Below are 19935 nucleotides of genomic sequence, written 5' to 3' on the forward strand. Positions count from 1 at the left end.
GTAGAAACTATGCATAATAGAACTCAGTGTGATAATACCTTAGCATTCCATAGGAATAATATTTTAAGTAATTAAACATGTATTTACAGCGATTTATTTGTCAACATTTGAGGTTTTACCTTTGAATTAGTTAAATATTATTATCTTCTTAGGGATACACGGAGTCGTCTTGCAACTTCTGGGACTTCAACATTAAGTAAGTATAATATGTTTTAAGGTGCTTATACATCTTTGTCACTAAGTTATTTTTAAATAGTATTTTCGATTTAAATTCAAGTTTATGACATTTTTAATTAAATTGTTAAGTGAAAGTACAGAATAGTTACAAATACTCTCTCTTTCTCATATTAAGAATGGTTTTCTAAATAATAAGCTTAATATTTTAGAACGGTAACATAGATGCATAAGTACCTGTTTTAATTCAACTTTGTATGTTATATAATAATATATGTATGTGTGTTTGTGATTGTTTTTAAATTATGCGAAGATTACAGATAGGTTATTGGTTAAAAAAAAGTGTTTTAATATTGCAAAGGTATAAACGTCCTTTAAAGGCGGGTGATAAAATCCTACAAAAACGTAATGTTACATTTTGTTTTATTATTAACCGCTGAATCTTCAATCAGCAACGTATTACAGTGTCAATGATTATTTCTGATATTTTGAGATAAAAACATTTTTTCACACTCTATCGTTTTTTTTTTTACACAGTGATCACCACTTATCAAGGCCCGGAAGCCACTCAGGGATAAGTGTTATTGCAAGTACATTACGTTAGTGTGGAGATTTGATGAAGTGTTTACTTAAGGGGGCGGTTCATTAGGAATTTGTTAACATTGGACTTGAAGACATCCAAGTTGTAGTCCGGTGGGAAGCAGGCAGACGGGACAGAGTTCCACAGGCGTGCAGTTCTAAGAAAGAAGCTTTGTTCATGGAATCCGCGTTTTGATTTAGGCACAGATATAGAGTGGGGGAAATTTTTCACAGTGGATTCAGCTAGACGGGTATTTTTCGTGAAAGATTGGCGAGGGAGGACCAGAGATTGGAGTTCAGACGAGCACCTGCCATGGAAATAACGATAAAACAAGGATAGGCTCGCAACGTCTCTTCTGTGGGAGAGAGGTTGCAGGGTAGAGAAAAGGGCATCCCCCACTAAGCCACGAAGTCTATTTTGTACTCTGTCAAGGCAGGATAGGCTGTTTTTAGCAGCTCCTGCCCAGATATGGCAACATGGATATCCTATTGAAGGGTTATAAAGAAAACATAACGCTGGAAAAAAGTACCGACATGTATTAGAAAAAACATAAAACAGGTGCGTTGTTCGTCTAACCGACGAGCAGCCTAGGGTGGTCCACCGGATATCGACTTGGTATGTATCTGTTTCCCCACGAAACAAAATGTGACACAAGGTCGTTTTAATGTGGGAGAAAACCAGCTCCCCTCAAAAGGGGCACTCTGTCAGTTTACAAAAATTAAATTGCCTTAGTATAGAAGGGTTCCCCCCCCCCTCCATTGACGAAGAACAATTTGAGTGCAGCATCTAAGCAGAAACCACACTTCAGTAACCAGCCCAGTACAAGTACCGGATATCGACTGGTTATTTATTTGTTCCCCACGAAACAAAATGTGACACAAGGTCAGTTTAATGTGGGAGATAGCCAACTCCCCTCAACAGGGGCATTCTGCAAAAATAAAATTTCCTTAGTATAAAAGGATTTCCCCCTCCATTGACTAAGGACAATTAATTTAAATGCAGTATCTAAGCAGAAACCACACTTCAGTAACCAATCCAGTACAAGTACCGGAAATTGGCTGCCACCTTAAGACTTGGTCTTCCGGAATTCCTTGAATGTGGAATAGTCTATGAGTAGGTAACACAGGTTAGTTTTGCCACAACAGTTTTTGTCAGTTGGTAATATGTTTATTTTAAACTTTAAAATAACAACGATAGGTAGAAACGTATTTAGATATTCCCACTATGGTTTGTGTATGATATATAGTTAGCCTGTTTATACATACGTAGGTGAGATTTAGCGGTTAAATCCCAAAGAAGGTTACAGTACTGATGACATATTATGCAATTAGCATTCTATAATTTCATTCGCTATCTTAACCTTTCTACATCTATTTATTTTATGTTCTCTCTGTTTTAATATTTGCTGCAAGTACTGACAATGATGGATCCTGGTCAACAAGAGGATGCGAAGTAGTAAAATCAACTTCTAATTATACCGTTTGTGGATGTAACCATTTGACCAACTTCGCAATATTAATGAATCCTGTGGTACGTATTCTCTCTCTCTCTCTCTCTCTCTCTCTCTCTCTCTCTCTCTCTCTCTCTCTCTACTCTTATATAAAAGTCAATTTGTTTTGGTGTGTGAGTTCCTCATAGGTTCCGAAACGACTGAGCTTTTTTTTTTTTGCACATTTCACACACAAATAGTTTATATGTCTGGCAGTGTTCTTAGATATGTTTTGTACAGAAATCCATCCGATAAATATCGAAAATCGAAAATATCTGATCTTAACAATAGCTTTGTTCTTTTATAGATGCAAAAAATAATTCTTTTTACAGGGGAATATTTTACGGAACACCAGAAAAGAGAGATAATAAAGTCTCAGCAAATTATTTCTTCTTAAAAATCAGATTTAATATAACCTGGGGATATATCTTAGTGGTCGAGCATTTGACTACAGATCAAATGATCTCCTGTTCAACCTCGGGTGTACCTTACCATTTTTTTTTTCTTATTAATGAGTTCAATTTACGATTAAAAAAGAGGTACCATTTAAAATAGCCGCAAAATATTTCTTCGTTTACATATTTTAAAATTAAACATTAGTCAGAAATGACTTTTCCAGGGCCAACATTTTCAAGCCCAAATTTCAGCTGACGTGATATTCTAAGCAAACACGGACTTTGATGAACAACATTATCATTATTATTGTTGTTTTTTTTTCTTTAGATTTTTGCGAATTATTCTACCGGGCAAATTATTTCTCGTAATATATAATCAATATGGGAGTGATTCTATAATAATACATACGCAATATGCATAAATTAAAATATCATGTTTAAGCGTATTGCGCGACCGACAACACCGGACTGTCATCTAGTTAACAGATGAAATTTTATCTCCTTCTCCATATCTACGTGATGTGTATACGTTCTCTTCTGATGTGCAGTCAGAACCTCAGATGTTGTCCAAATGTGATATTTTTTTCATATTTACATGATATGAAGAAACTGTTTAACTTATCGTAACACGGAGAAACAAAATAAGTCAAATATGGAGGAGAAAGAATATGTCTGTACTATTCCTCTGTAGAAGGTGTGTGCTTTGTTTTTTTTGTTTTGTTTTGTTTTTTTTTTGTTTTTTTACACAGTGATCACCACTTATCAAGGCCCGGAAGCCACTCAGGGATAAGGGTTATTGCAAGTACATTACGTCAGTGTGGAGATTTGATGAAGTGTTTACTTAAGGGGGCGGTTCATTAGGAATTTGTTAACATTAGACTTGAAGACATCCAAGTTGTAGTCCGGAGGGAAGCAGGCAGACGGAACAGAGTTCCACAGGCGTGCAGTTCTAAGAAAGAAGCTTTGTTTATGGAATCCGCGTTTTGATTTAGGCACAGATATAGAGTGGGGGAAATTTTTCACAGTGGATTCAGCTAGACGGGTGTTTTTCGTGAAAGATTGGCGAGGGGGGACCAGGGATTGGAGTTCAGACGAGCACCTGCCATGAAAATAACGATAAAACAAGGATAGGCTCGCAACGTCTCTTCTGTGGGAGAGGGGTTGCAGGGTAGAGAAAAGGGCATCCCCCACTAAACCACGAAGTCTATTTTGTACTCTGTCAAGGCATGATAGTTTGAAAGGCATTAACGCATGCCAAAAGTTATCTCCAGCATTGAACAAAACGTCCCGCTTGATCATTGACGTTCTGATAACAACTTGCATGTCTTCACTGATAGTGCCTCAGCATTTAAGTAATGATCACAAAGGCTATCAGTGATGGACGCTATATCCTTCATCGACGTAATCACTGAACTCAAAAAGTTTCCACATACATGTTCAGCTGTTAGGTATTGACCGGCCAGCGTCAAGTTAGCTGGCTTATTAATATTATGACCGTTATTGATACTTGTAAAAGTAGAATGTCAGAAAAAATATTATAGAAGCAATATAAATGTTTACATATAAGTTTTTCAGAAAGAATGTTATGAAAGCGAAATAAATATTTACAGATAAAATTATGTTAAAAAGTTCTCAAAAATGTTAACTTGGTGAAAAAAAAAAAATTAAAACATAAACAAAATACGTGACGAAGGTAGATCATCCGGTTTGTGTCTAGGTCACGTGGAGTTAATGGCGTAACAAGATAGCTTGGTAATACACGTCATTTTATGGGGTTTAAAGTTTGAAGTTAGACGCGAAAAGTCGAACAAATTGACACGAAAGATATCGTCTCCGCGTTTTGGAACCTGGGAGAAACGCGACAATTCAGCATAAAGCAGAAAATCACAACGTCTTGTAGCTCCGATAGGAAAAAGTAAAGAATAAAGTTATATCAAATATATAACCAATTGTTGTTTGGTTTCTTTCGGAGGGAGATGAACTTGAATAATGAGAAGAGAAGAAGTTACAACGGAAATAGGTATGTTTTTGTATGTGCGCTATACAGACTGAATGCTAATGAACTGTTTGATTATATGTGAAAAACACATATAATAATAGAAACACTGGACGTCACATACTTTATATATCATAACGTTAGAAACATCAGTTTAATCGACGCTGATTATGATCTACCATATGTTTCACAGAAATACTAGAAAATGAACCAGCAGGTTTATGGATACCAAATGTGATCCAATTCATCAGTAATTATAGCCAAGCATCTGTGATACAGCTAAACAGCGAGAGAAAACAGGAGGAGAAGAAAAGAGGAAGAGGCAGAGCAAGATAGAAAGAAAACTGAAAGAATACCCGTCCCTAGGCAGGTAAAATAAATTCCTACAAACATAATAGTTTGAGACCAGTCTGATGGCCGTTTTAAAGATTAAAATGCAGATAAAATAGCCATAAAATTTATATCTAGAATCTGTATTCAAATTTTGATCACAATCCGTTCTATGACTTTCGTTCTAATAAAGATTTGAAACTTGAACTTGAGAAGACTTCAAAAACAAATAAAAATCATGCAATCTTGTTAAATCTTGATTTTAATTTACAAATGCTTATGTCATATTATTTGCGTTAAATCGATTTAAAATATGACGAAACCAAACTTTTTCGTACAAAATTCGGAGTTATACGATGTTCATCCCTGTTTTTCAGTTTTTTAATAAAACTAAATTAAACTAGATATAGCCCGTATTAACTTATGCATTAAAATACTTGTACATTTTAAAATCTGGACGCACTTACGGAAGTGGTACGCGCCTCTGTAATTTTTCGTATTTTTTCTTTTTCTTTTTTTTCTTTTGAATGATCTATCTATCAGAATATCAAAAAATAAAAACTTCCCAAAAAAATCAATATTTAACATTTTTAAAAGGTACTCCGTTTCTAATAAAACCTACTGATAAATCGAATCTATATTTTGGAAGTAGCAACTTTTTCCAGACAACTTTTTCCAGCGCGCGTATGTGTGTGTGTGTGTGTGTGTGTGTGTGTGTGCGCGCGCGCGCGTGTGTGTGTGTGTGTGTGTGTGTGTGTGTGTGTGTGTGTGTGTGTGTGTGTGTGTGTGCGTGCAAAGACAAACGTTGCGCTGAACTATTGCTATACATTTTGTCACAGATTGAAGCGACAGGTTACCATGGTCGAATGAGTGAAACAACTACGACGGGATCTTCAACACCTGAAAGTGAATGAAACTAGTGTATTCGAACACTTTGTATTGCCACACGAATATTCATTAGTCGGCCACGATAGTATCACAAATGTGCGAAGCACAAACACACAAATAAATGACTTTTCCGTTTACAACAGTCATTTATCAAAAAATAAAAGCCAGTCTATAATTACGTTATAGAGGAGAAGACTAGTTTCAAAATAATACAAGTTAGAAAAGCATTTCATCTAAGGCATGAAAATTGTTAAATAAAATGTTTTTACTATAGGCTTTAAAATAAAGGTACAAGATTCAATCTGAAATTTATTTATTTTCAAAGTGTACTTTTATAAATTTTACAAAGTAAGGTATAAAAATTTGATACCTTACTTTGTAAAATCTATAAAAAGTGCACTTTGAACATAAATAAATTTTAGATTGAATCTTGTACCTTTATTTTTAAAGCCTATAGTAAAAACATTTTGTTTAACAATTTTCATGCCTTGGATGAAATGCTTTTCTAACTTGTATCGTATCTTTTTAAGATTATATTTTATTTAATTTATTAATTTGGATTTAAAAAAAGATGAATGTGATTTCGTAAGTATTTATAAAAACTCTCCTACTCTCTATTTCAGATTGTATTTCTCCTCACACCACAACTCATTTTTGCAACCCCCTCTTTGTATTATTACAGGTCTGAATATTCTCTCTGTTTCAGTTTGTAATTCTCCTCACACCACAACTCTTTTTTGCAACTCCCTCTTTGTCATACATGTCTGAATAATGAGAAAATCTGCATTTTTTTAACAAAAACTTTAAAATAAATTTTTTAGATTAAATTTTTTTAAACTTCTTTCAGAATAGAAAATCTTTAAAATTTAATAAGGAACGTATTTCATATAGGTTTCATTAAAAATATTCAGTAGATAACGAGAAAAATAGAGATGAAAATTCCAAAAGGAGTGTATAACTGGTTATGCTTAATAGTCCTCGCTAGCGAAAGACTTTGTTATTATTATTGTTGTGATGGCACCCACTCATTTACATATGTGGATAATGTTACACATAAATAACAAGACTCGGTTAGTTTGAGTGTGTGTTAACCCGAAGCCACCGAAGGCCGAGCCGAGAGCAGATATGTTCTCCAGCCAAGACTCTCTTACCTGACAACCATTATGTAAATATACTGTAAATATACTTTTCCTAATACACTTCTTATTGATCTACCTTTGTTTGTTGAGTCTTCATTTGTATTGCCTTATACGTTATTTGCAAACACAACAGTTATTCTATTATTATTATTATTATTATTATTATCATTATTATTTAAAACATTTTGTGTCCTGCGCTTTCGCGCGAGGACAAATATGACAACGTCTATCCATAACCTGAATAGTTGGTGTTACCTGCTTGTGTCTAGGGGATATTAAACATGCAATGAATATAAAAACACTAAAAACTCGGAGTTACAAAATATAAGGAATATTTATTGTACATAAAAGAAATCGCAAACAGTTAAACATTTATTTTAACAAAGAAAAAAAAATATTTACAAATATTAAATGTTTTCTTTGTACTACTAGATATTTGAAAGCGTTTGACAAGGTCTAAGGGAGATAATCAATTCTAAGTTCAGTCTAGTGTTTTAATTTAGAAGAAAGACCGAGTAAAAGAGAATATTGAAATAATATTTCTTTGGTCAGAGAGAAAGACGGAAGTCTTTATATTCACCAAAAATTTGAAACCGTAAATGATTTTTTTAATAAAATATTTTGATTTTGCAGATCCACAAGAGCCGTGAAATTCTCAATGCTATGACACTCATTGGCTGTTGCATTTCGATCTTCGCACTTATCATCACAATAATCGTTTATGTGATATGTTGGAAGTACGTGTTTTCTTTTAATTTCTCTTTTTATAAAAATAAAACTAATGTATTTAACACGTTTTGATAAATACAGAATTCAACATTTGATAAAATACAAATATTAGGTTGAAACTTAAAAACTGATTTAAATATATATTTTATTGCCGTACTATTCTTAATCAATTTCAAAGCGCAAATTAAAAAAAAAAAACTATATTTGTAACATAGTGCGGACAGGCCTATGCAAATGCACGCAAAATTACGCCACCGGCAAAGAAAGATTATAAAAAGGAGAACGATCACGTTATTGGATGGATCATGTTCGAGACTTTGTGATGTCACGATCGTAATAATGGGGAAACGAATGTCGTTGATATAAATTAAAAAAAATAGAAGTTGAAGTTATTTTCTATTCTTTGTCTGCTTTGCGACTGAGGCTACAACGTGTTGATTCCCGGACAGTGTTGCATATTCAGAAAACTATGATGTTTTATCGGATGTAGTGTGTACTTGGAAAGTTAACACGAGGTTTAAGGCGTTCTCTCGAATAATAGCAATGGAGAGGTACTTATAAAGACAAGTCAATTCATGATGTCTCAGGTTTGATGCGCCATTAAAAAACCTAGATAACCGAGGAAGTCTATATTGCTGAACTAGTTGTTCCAGTCGTCTCAACAGTGAATAATTAAAATTGCTTTGCAGATATTTCTGGAACACCGGGAAGTTTTTTTTTTATTATTCATGATTTTCCCCAAACTAGGCATATTGCCACTTGGACGTAAAGGGCTTTTATTAGGACCATGTTTACAGGAGACAATGCAGGTGAGATGTTGGTTTACATTACATTTAAATTTCTGCATGCCAATACAGTCAGGGAAGCAGATAACAGGAAGGTAATTCCAAAGTCCGAAGGAAGAAACTATTAAAATAGAATGCTTTCCAGCATCTAGAAATATCAACAATGAACGGGTGGGATTTTGTTGCAGAACCGGTTTGTCGGGGTATGTACTCTAGGGGGTACAAGTGCAATGATTTCATCAAAGCACATTCCATCAAAATATATGTAAAACAGGCGGAGAGATGCAACATTACGACGATGGAACAATTGTTGAGACTAAGTATATATTAAATTGGATAATCTTTTGGTGACCCTCCTGAAGAGGAAGATACTGGTGATGGATACATCAGACTAGATGTGACAATAATATTCCATGCATGGACGAATGGTGGCTTTGTTGAAATACAGGATAATCTCAGGTGTGAGTAATTTTCAATCACACTAGAGAGAACCTATCTTATTTGCAGCAGCCTTTGCAATGCCCTCAATGTATTTGTCCCCGTCCACATTTCTGTGAATATTATGGTGAAGAATTTAAAGGAAAAAAATCTCAAGTAGGGCATTATTATTATTGTTCATGTAATTGATAAAGGAATAAAGCTCAGTTTTAATCGCATTAAATGTTACCATCTATTTCCACTACAGATTCGTTTTGTAAACATTCTGCCATTGCTTTAGATATGTGTATACTTATTTTTCCTCGTGGCTCTTATAGAGAGTTGTATCATCAGAAAATATACTCATTTCAGACACAATTTTATCAGGGAGATTGTTTATTAATATCAGAAATAACACCAGTTCAGGAATCGACCCCTTAGGCACTTATGCATTAATATTATGCTGTCTGAATGTGCGTCCCTCAGGGTAACTCTCGTGTCTATGTAAGATTTAATTATATTTAACATTCGTCCAGTTATACTGTATGATTTAATTTTCATTAGGAGTCTTTAATGCCAGATTTTGTCAAAGCCTATAGGTATATCAAGGGTTACATCTCTAGCTTCCCTCTCCTTATCATGGTATATGGGGTCAGAGATGACCGTTAAAATATCTGCAGTAGAAGGGGATTGCCTAAGTCAATATTGTCGGTCAGATTGAAGCTTTTACGAGATTGTTTACTATTCATAATATATATGATTATATATTACTGAAAGTCCGACTAGTTCTTGATTATTTATTGATTATCGGATTTATCTTGTTTCATCATACAAACTCAAAGTGTTTCCTCAAATACGCCAATTCACGATGGTGTCCGCTGTGGCGCGTCATTAATACCCTCAGTCCATTGATGGAGTCCTACCCTAGCGGTATTTATCTTTCCATTAGTTTCTTTTTAAAATTTTCTTATCATTTTGTTTTTCTTGAGGATGGGGTATTCTACCGGATGCCATACATTCACCCACAATTTCAGTCACTCCAACCGAGAGATCTTTGTTTAAGATTCTAACCGCTTCTTTGAGTGCAGTTGTTTGTATTTCTCTTGCACTTGGTCCACCGGTTATGTTTGACAGGTAGTTTTTTTATAAGCCCCTTGCTCATATGATTGCTGGAATCATGGGGATTTTCTTAAGATTCCAATTTCCTTTCATGTCGTACATAAGACCCTGGTATTTTGTTATCTTTTTCCCGCCAGCTTTGTTTAACTCAGCATCATTATGAACACTAACTTCTACTAAGGTTGCTTCTTTCTTCCTCTTGTCCCATATCATAATATCAGGCTTAATAGCTCCATTTTCTAGGTACGTAGCTGTAGGAAATTCATAGTCATAATGGATGACGTATGACTTATTTTCAACTGTTCTTTCTGATAAACATATTCCCAGGATTTGCTGCTGCATTGATTCAACTTTATTTATTTTTTGCTGTTTAGATGTGTTTGTTAACCTATGTTTTATCAATCATTTATTCCGGGATAGTTACTTTTAGCTGTCGGCCTGACAGATAGTTCTGTTTATTCATAGAAAACCCAACTTCCCAAGCTTTACATTCTCTCCGAGAAGGGGTGATTTATTGTTGATAGCCTAATGATCCCCTGTCGGGAATTGCGAACAGGGCTGCTCAGACCTTTTTAGGACGGGATGGTATTCTTCTAGCATGATGGCTTTTCAAACCAACCTGACCTGTTTCTTACCTCCTGAAGAAAAAAAATGTCCCTGGTTTCCAACAGAACCTTCCATACAACCATAATCAAGAAATAAATTACATATTAATGTCAGCTTATTATAGAATCATGAATAGCCCTTATTAGGGGCAAACTATGTGCGTATATCAGAATTGACATTAGGGTCAACATTTATGTCTCTTTAGAAGATAATCTGAAGAAGGGCAACGGAAGCAATTCAAACTTCAACTACATATTTTATTAATAACCCGACAGTTCAATTTTTGTATCTGCGTATGTTTTAGACATTTTCACAAGGAAAGTGTGTATTATCAACCATTATCTAATATTGCGTGATAATTACTCATCTGAAATAAGCTGTTTAATTTAATAACATCTAATCTATGTTGGAATCCATAAATTCGAGTTTAGGCTCTGCGGTGGAACACGTCAGTCATTCAGCTGTGAGACATCGGCGTAAGTTCTTAGCACTTCCTTGTTAAAGGATATTACAAAAACTACTTTAATCTTATTAGTACGACACTTTCGCATTGACTACTGTACACTCATTAACCCTTATCGTCGAATGCCTTCCGGGTCTTGGTAAGTGGTGACTCATTCGTAATTTAAAAAAAATGCTAATGTAAAACATTGGCATAGCTTCATTACAAGTTAGTGACTTTACCCGATGTTATGAGTTGTAAAGCCAATCTACAATCGAATATTCACTTAAAGGTCTGTAAACGTTTCTATGTGAACTACTCCAACGCAGTTGGTAGCGTTATCTTATCACATACGAGTTAGCCAAGTTTCTATTTAAAAATCACTACATGTCCAACAGAATAGTTCATAGGTGGGAGAACCTCGAATTTTGGGTTTCTGAGCAATGGTTGCCGTGATCTGTATGGCTATATTTTCTGTCTGATTATATATATATATATATATATATATATATATATATATATGTGTGTGTGTGTGTGTGTGTGTGTGTGTTTGTGTGTATATATATATTATTAATATTATAATCATTATTATTAATAATATTAATTTTATTTATTAAAAATTTAAATATTGTATTGTTTTATTTACATATTTATTTTTACATATTTTATACGCGCGTAAAAATTTACAATTATGCACATCAAAATATTTAATAAATATTTAAATAAAATTAAAAACAATATTAAAATATTTAACAAATAAAATTAATAATACTAATAATACTACTAATAATAAAACTACTACTACTACTAACAATAATAATAATAATAATAATAATAATAATAATAATAATAATAATAATAACAAAAAATACCTATCAAAAAAGGGGCGGCGCAAACAAACAAAAGGCAGAAAACTCCACGACTGCTTAGGTAAGCGAAACAATTAAATACAACATAGTCGCTAATGAAAAATTAAATAAATAAATCCAATATATATATATATATATATATATATAGTATATATATATATAATTTCAATTTATATATATATATATATATTTTATATATGTTATATATATATAAAATTTCAATATATGTCAAAATTATAATATAAATATATATATATTTCAATAATATGAATTTATCAATATATATATATATATATATATATATATATATATATATATATATATATATAAGCGAGATAAGACACTGATAGAATTCAGATGAAAAATCCTGATGGATATTACTTGAAGTAATACTTTCAAAGAGATCCTAGCAAAAAGGAAAAGCTCAATATTTAAGAATAGAGCAATGTATAAGTTTCGTGGTTAAATTTTAAATTCTGAAAAAAACAACATATAGAGACATATATTCGATTTAAGAATTGATTGTTTCACAAAAGGAATATATAGAAAGGGTTATTTTAATTTCCTTAAGCTTGTGGATGAAAGATGAATTAGAGGGAATTGGGATATTTTTCGCGGGAAAGCTAACAAAATGCAAGAACACTTTAAAGTAAAATCTCTTTATCAAATGTTAATTGTTTCAAATTCCCTAAATCTTGTGTGAATGTTTAGCATGTTTTTATATTTTCAGATATGTATCTAACCAAGAAGGGAGTAAATCACAAAGCGTTCTTCTGATGAATTTGTGTGTATCTCTCATCTTAGCGTACGTGATTTTCCTTGTGTTCGTCGAGGGTCAGCGGGAGAAGGTAAGATGAATGATATTAACAATACATTAAGAACAATCAACACTAATTTTATTCCATTGTAAATTATGGTAACAATAAAGCCAAGAATAGTGTTCTGTCTCTTTGCCTCTCTTACTGGTCAGTAATTTGGAACGAAGATCAGGTTCAATAAATATCTGCTATCTTCTGTCAGTCTTTGTCTCGAATTAGTTCTTTTCGAGTTATGGTAGAACTTTTTTCAGTCGGACGTTCCATCATTCTGTATTTATGATATTGAAGCGTGAAAAAGTGAGCTAGGTAGGAGTACAATTTAGACTTAATGTATATTTAACCCTGCGTTAGTCACCTTGGTGTTCCAAACATCGTTAATCTCATGGGGTGTCTATACACACCCAGTACAAAAATGTTTATTATTGTGTTATCATTTTGTAAATCATAGTTATCCTACCGGTTCAGAATATATCTAACGTCCATGTTGAACAGTTTGAATCACTTGTATTTTGTTGATATTAATATAAAATAATATAAAATAAATGATAAAACCAAGGAAAATAAAAATATTACATCATCTAAATTCATAGTTACAAGATTGAAAGAGTAATAAATTGTAAATAAAATAATAATCCTATAAAAATTTATGATAAAGAAAATACGAAAACATATTAATTCCATATTAAATATTACAGCGTAGCCTAATGATAAATAAAATGCGCTTTTATCTACAAATTTTCGTTTCGACTGGAAAAATATAAAAATGTATAAATCATAAAATCATACCTATGTTACTCAGCTGGTGTGACTGGACACCCCAGAAGGACAAAGGAACGTCTACCTCCAAAGTAAACTGAGCTACAACTGCGCCATACCACGTGTATTATACGCTCACTGAGTCAAGAGAGTACTTGAAGGAAGGAAAGGAAATAAGTTGTCAACTAGGAATTATGGGCACTTAAGCAAAATTGGGTGAAAAAACACCCAGTAGGACTAACGCAGAGTTAATAACAATGTTTTGTAAAAAAACATACAGTAACACGGTTAGTGTGTGTTTGAAACGAGTTTGTCTTGTATAAGGGGTATTATAACGAACATATTTAAATTGAACATGTTGGAGTGTGAGGTTTTATATAACGCGCGTCCATGCATGTCTAGTTTATATAAATATACGTGGATATGAAACTGATGTATTGTAGTTATAAATGTTCATTGTGTGTGTGTGCGTGTTTACACATATTTCAAACAGAACTGTTCACATAACATGGACAATGTAACAGTGATTAGTTCAATGCAGGTTTAACAAACGTGATACATAAGCACACAATGACCGTTTGATAACGAACAACTAACCTTAGGTTGTGGCTCTCTTTATCTCTCGGACACTGCAAGAAAATATTTTACTATGAAGCAGGATTTTGTTTTGTTTTTCCTCGTTTATTCTCATGTTTACAGTTAGGTGTTTCCATCAAGGATTTACAACGCTTCTTCTTTTTAGTCTTTACATTGTTTCTTAGTTAACTTAGTCGAATTCTTCCACGGCTGAGAAACCTAAATGTAAATCTAAATCTGTTAAAATTCCTCCGTTAGATTTTAAGATAAATATTTCAGCAAAACTTTCCTTTCTTTTAAAACATTCTCTTCGTATATCTTTTTCTACATCACAGTTAACAAATTGATAATAATAATAATAATAATAATAATAATAATAATAATAATAATAATAATAATAATGATAATAGTTCGGACCTTTGGCATTGCCTCCTATAACATAACACAAATACTATGTTGAGAGCATAGCCAAAAGGCCAAACATAACATTTGGAACACGAGTGAAGTGGAATCTTTATCAAAAATCACATATAGTTTTGATCAATTGATGTATGAACTTATTTATATAAATTAAGATAGTTCACATGTTGAATGTTTTCTTGACTCTCTGAATAATTAAGAATTAGTTATAATAAACACACCCTCTTTGAGTTATTCACGCAAAGTTTTGTCTAAATACACAGATATACACATTTATTTATTTCAGGTTGTTTGTACAGCAATCGCAGCCTTAATACAGTATTTCTTCCTGGTGGTATTTTTCACGATGTTCGCCGAAGGAATCGACATGGCAATCGCGTTGACCGTCGTCTTTCCCTCCAGATTTTCTAGATTACAGTGGTTATTGCTGTTTAGCTGGGGTACGATTTTGTTATTCTCTCCCTCTTTCTTCCCACCAAAGACACAATACTGATAAACAGATACTGTAGCCATGCATATTAGTGATGGGACGATGTAAATTTTCTTCCGGATTTCGATATAATTACCGATTTTGATTCTTTATTAGTCTCTATATAGTTAACGATAGAATTGTTATTTTTGTCCAGATTACCATAAAAACATACGTTAAATGTGCATATATTTTCTCAAACGTAAAAAAAAATACGTTAGATGTGCAGATATTTTCGCAAACATTAAAAAAATTACTTGTGGAGGATGATCTACAGAGTTTTATGTTTAAAATCAATCAATATTTATTATTTTATCATTACTATCGGCAGTGGAAGATTTCGTTTTAAACAAAATCAAATAAAAAAGATAATTTAAGGAATGGTTTTTGGCATTTAAAAATAAACACCATTTTTTCGATTCCGATCTCCTCAAAAGTTCCGCTTTTTCCGATAACTGATTCCGATTTCAATTAATCGCTCCATCACTTCTATAGATACAACTCTTGATAAAGTTATACTCTACTTTGGGGTAATTAGGCCAAGTCCGGGGTAATTACGCCAACTAGATAAAAGTGCTATTTTGGTAATCACGCATATAAAGAGCACTTTTTTTAGTTGGCGCAATTACCCCGGATTTGGTGCAATTACCCCAAAGTACGATATATATATATATATATATATATATATATATATATATATATATATATATATATATGGTGGATTTTCTCATCGAAGACGATGAATGAGGGTTCAGTATGCAATCTTCAGCAGCTCCCAAGATCTGTGACACCACATGCCTAATTGCAATCCTGTAGACGTCTGGCACACTCCTCCGCAGATGGTGAACTTTCATATGCTCGTAGGTCAAAGATGCCTTCTCGAATGAACAGATAACCCTGCTTTGCTGCGTGCTCTGAAACCACAATGGCATACATATTCATTTTTAGGTGGATGTTTCTTGTGTTTTGCCTTCATATTTGCACGAAGGGTGTCCCTATGACAAAGGCGGTTATGTTCAAATTCTTTGGTCCCCAGGAAACACGTCTTCCTCCATTTTCTGCGATCCTCTGCTACACTCTCCCAGGAACTCAGAGAAATTCCACAACGTTTCAGGTTGTCTTTTAGTTTATCTTTGTAACGATGCAGGGGGCGCCCTATTGGATGGAAAGAATTTGTCAGTTGCCCATAAAAAGTTTCTTAGGAACTCTTGAGTCATCCATTCTTACAAGATGACCCGACCACCGCATTTGTATCCTGATCAAAAATGATTCAATACCAGTGATTTCACATCTCTCCAGTAATTCACTATTCGGAACACAATCCTGCCATCCAACATTGCAGATAAAACGCAGACATCTCATATGGAAGGAGTCAAGCTGATTTATATGCTTGCGGTACAAGGTCCACGTTTCGGCACCATACAGAAGAGTAGGCAGAACAACAGATTTGTAGACTGCCACTTTTACTTTTAGAGACACATCGTGGCTGTTCCAGAGTCTGTGTCGCAACCTACCAAATGCCTCACTAGCTTTATTAATTCTACATTGGATGTCCTTTTAAAATTTAGCATCATCAGAGCCGAGGTATGTAAAAGAAGATACTGTTTTCAAAGCTTTACCATCAACATATACCACTGGTTGTGAAGAGGACGTAGTGTTTGGTTTTGGCTGGTGAATAAGTTCAGTCTTTTTTATGCTAATTGTAAGACCGAAGGCCTTACATGCACCTGAAAAGCTATTGGGGATGTTCTGCATGTCATCAAGACTATGGGTGACAAGAGCACAGTCATCAGCATAAAGGAGGTCAAGAACAGTCTGCACAGAAGTCTTGGTTTTGGCCTTGAACCGTTGCTGGTTAAATAATCCTCCACTTAATCGATACTTAGCACCTATGCTCCCGAGGTGTTCCTGAAAGCTGTCTCAAGCATCACCGAAAAGAAAAGAGCAAATAGGATCGGATCAAGGACACATCCTTGCTTAGTTCCATTTGACACTTCAAATGGTTCACTTTGTTCACAGCCAGATCGTACTGTCGCCAACATTCCCCAGTGAAAGGAGACAATCACATTTAACATCTTGTCTGGAATACCAAGCCTCCTCAAAACAGTCCACAGGGCATCCCTACAGACGGTATCAAATGCCTTTGTGAGGTCAACGAATGTGACAAACAAGTCCTTATTCTGCTCCCTCGCTTTCTCCTGTAGTTGCCGAAGGCTGAAGATCATGTCCACAGTACCTCTTCCTGTCCTAAAACCACACTGGGTTTCTGGGAGCACGGTTTTACAGATTGAACCATTGAGTCTGTTTAGGATTACACGAGCTAGAATCTTACCAGCAAGCGACAAAAGAGAAATTCCTCTATGGTTATCACACTCACACTTATTTCCTTTGTGCTTAAACAGGTGAATAATTGATGCGTCTTTGAACTGTTGTGACATGGCACCAAGTTCCCATATTAATGAAAACAAGGCACTTAGTTTCCTGATTAACAGTTGGCTTCCACATTTGTATATTTCTGCAGGTATGCCGTCATCACCTGGAGCCTTACCATTTGAAAGTTGCTTCACAGCCCATTCAATCTCCGACATGGATGGAGTATCAGCAAGCGCCTCGATGGTTGGCCTCTGAGAAATACCGTCAATCACTCCTCGATCCACAGTCGATTCTTTGTTTAAAACATTTGTAAAGTGTTCAGCCCAGCATTTAGTAATTTCTTTCTTATCAGTGAGGAGAATGCCATCCGACGAAAATATTGGAGATGTCCCCCTTAAAATGGGACCAAACACCCCCTTTAGGTTTTTGTAGAATGATTTAAAATCGCACCTATCCGCCGCATCTTGTAAGGCCTTAGCTTTCTGCTTCCACCAGTTTTGTTTCATTTTCCGGAGCCGAGATTGTGCCAACCTTTTTGCCATTCTGAAAGCCTTGTGTTTCATTGAAGAATTTTTGTCAGTAATACATACTTGATGGGTTTGATGCATGTTATTGAGCAGTGGGACGATAGTTGGATCATTTTCATCAAACCAATCTTGGTATTTCCTTCGAACATATCCTAATGACTCTTTAGCAGAGTCATACACTGCAGTTTTAAACTCTCTCCAAGATGCCTCAATATCATTCCCACATACAACGGAGGACAGCTTTTCATTAGTAGCCTTTTGAAATGAGTGCATTATCTCCTTAACTTTCAACTTGCCTTCATCAATTCTTTTGATGGAAAAGTTACGTTGGTTTCGAACAGGGCGCTTGGTTTTCATCCTGACTGTGGAGCAGATCAATTTATGGTCTGACCAACATTCCCCAATGATTTAAGAGCGTGTAGCATTTATATCTTGACTATCAGAACGACGCACAATGACATAATCAATGAGATGATAATGATTAGACCGGGGTGTTTCGAACTGGCTTTCTTGCAATTAGGCAGCTGAAACACTGTATGAGTGAGCAAAAGATCGAATTCACTGCAAAGAGACAATAAGAGAACACCATTTGAGTTGACTTTACCAATTCCATGTGAACCAATGACATTTCTCCAGAATTGTGTATCACTACCCACACGAGCATTGAAGTCACCCAAGACACACAGCTTATCCTATATACAGACCTTGTTGATTTGTTCGCGTAAAGAGTATTAAAACCTCTCCTTTAGCTCATCAGATGAATTAAGTGTAGGCGCATAGCAACTAAAAAATGTGGCATATTTGTCCTTTCTTACTGCAATGCGCAAGGACATAAGTCTGTCATTTATACCAACGGGCAGGGACTCAAGATTTTTGGCAATATCAGTCCTGATGGCAAAACCAACACCAGATTCACGTTTCTCAGTACTTGGTTTTCCAAACCAATAAAAAGTGTATCCACTTTCAACTTCCTCTAGCTGTCCTGTATCAGCAAACCGAGTTTCAGAAAGAGCTGCAACAGAAATTCTATGATGCCTTAACACACGTGCTATAATAGCGGTTTTATGTTCAGGGTTTCTTTTGTTATCCTGGAGTGTTCTTACATTCCAAGTCGCAATGAACATATTCGTTCCATGTATTTTGGAAACAAAATACATACATACATACATACATACATACATACATATATATATATATATATATATATATACATACACGAGGGGCGTGCAATAAGTAATGCTCCTAACCCACTTCCAGTTGTCTGATCTAGCTGGAATTTTGCATGTGCAATGATTTATATCTCTACGGGTTATGTGGTAAATTACAGCCCTGAAGTAATTGTGGTTTCGGTTTTACAGGTGTTTGAACTGAGTCAGGTGTAAAATGGAGCCTGTTGAATGTCGAGCAGTGATCCGTTTTTTTTTTTTGTATTTGAAAGGACGCACACCACAGGAGACTTTTGATAAAATGAAAAAAACTTACGGTGATAATTCCCCATCATATGACCTTGTAAAACGCTGGCATCGTGAATTCAAACATGGCCGGAAGTCTGTGAAAACAGCTTTCAGACCTGGTCGCTTGCCTTCTGCCATTGATGAAGCATCTGTCTGTCAAGTTGAGGCTGCCATTTTGGAAGATCGGCGCATTACTATTAGTCAAATACCCCAAGATGTCAAGATTAGTGCTGGGTCTGTGGAAACTATCATTCATGACAATTTGCATATGAATAAGGTGTTTTCCCAGGTTGCTCACACCATTCTAGAAGCGAGAACGCGTCGAGTGCTCGAGGATGAATTTGAAGATGTGCCAAGAAGATGAGTCAAAAATTTTCAAAAGACTGATTACACAGGATAAAACCTGAGTCCATCACTATGATCCAGAGACCAAAGACCAGTCAATGCAGTGGAAGCACTTGGACTCACCACCTCCAAAGAAGGCAAGTGTGCAGCCCTCCGCTGGCAAGGTCATGCTCACAGTCTTCTGGGGCCAGGATGGAGTAGTGATGATAGATTTCCTGGCAAAGGGTACCACAATTACA

At 34.8% G+C, this 19935-nt stretch overlaps 1 protein-coding gene across 3 annotated transcripts in view; it reads left to right on the top strand.

Annotated features, from left to right (window-relative positions):
* The window catches only part of LOC145276684 (uncharacterized), a 262149-nt gene that overhangs the window by 210266 nt on the left and 31948 nt on the right, over nt 1-19935 (top strand). For all 3 annotated transcript variants that reach the window (XM_080127862.1, XM_080127864.1, XM_080127863.1), the window contains exons 24-28: nt 153-196; nt 2167-2284; nt 7625-7728; nt 12689-12806; nt 14815-14968. In XM_080127862.1, coding sequence (XP_079983988.1) covers nt 153-196; nt 2167-2284; nt 7625-7728; nt 12689-12806; nt 14815-14968 — 538 coding nt within the window. The remainder of the gene's footprint in view (nt 1-152; nt 197-2166; nt 2285-7624; nt 7729-12688; nt 12807-14814; nt 14969-19935) is intronic.

Source organism: Euprymna scolopes, chromosome 5 (genome assembly GCF_053919585.1).
Source record: "Euprymna scolopes isolate OS-2025 chromosome 5, ASM5391958v1, whole genome shotgun sequence".
Taxonomy (NCBI): domain Eukaryota; kingdom Metazoa; phylum Mollusca; class Cephalopoda; order Sepiida; family Sepiolidae; genus Euprymna; species Euprymna scolopes.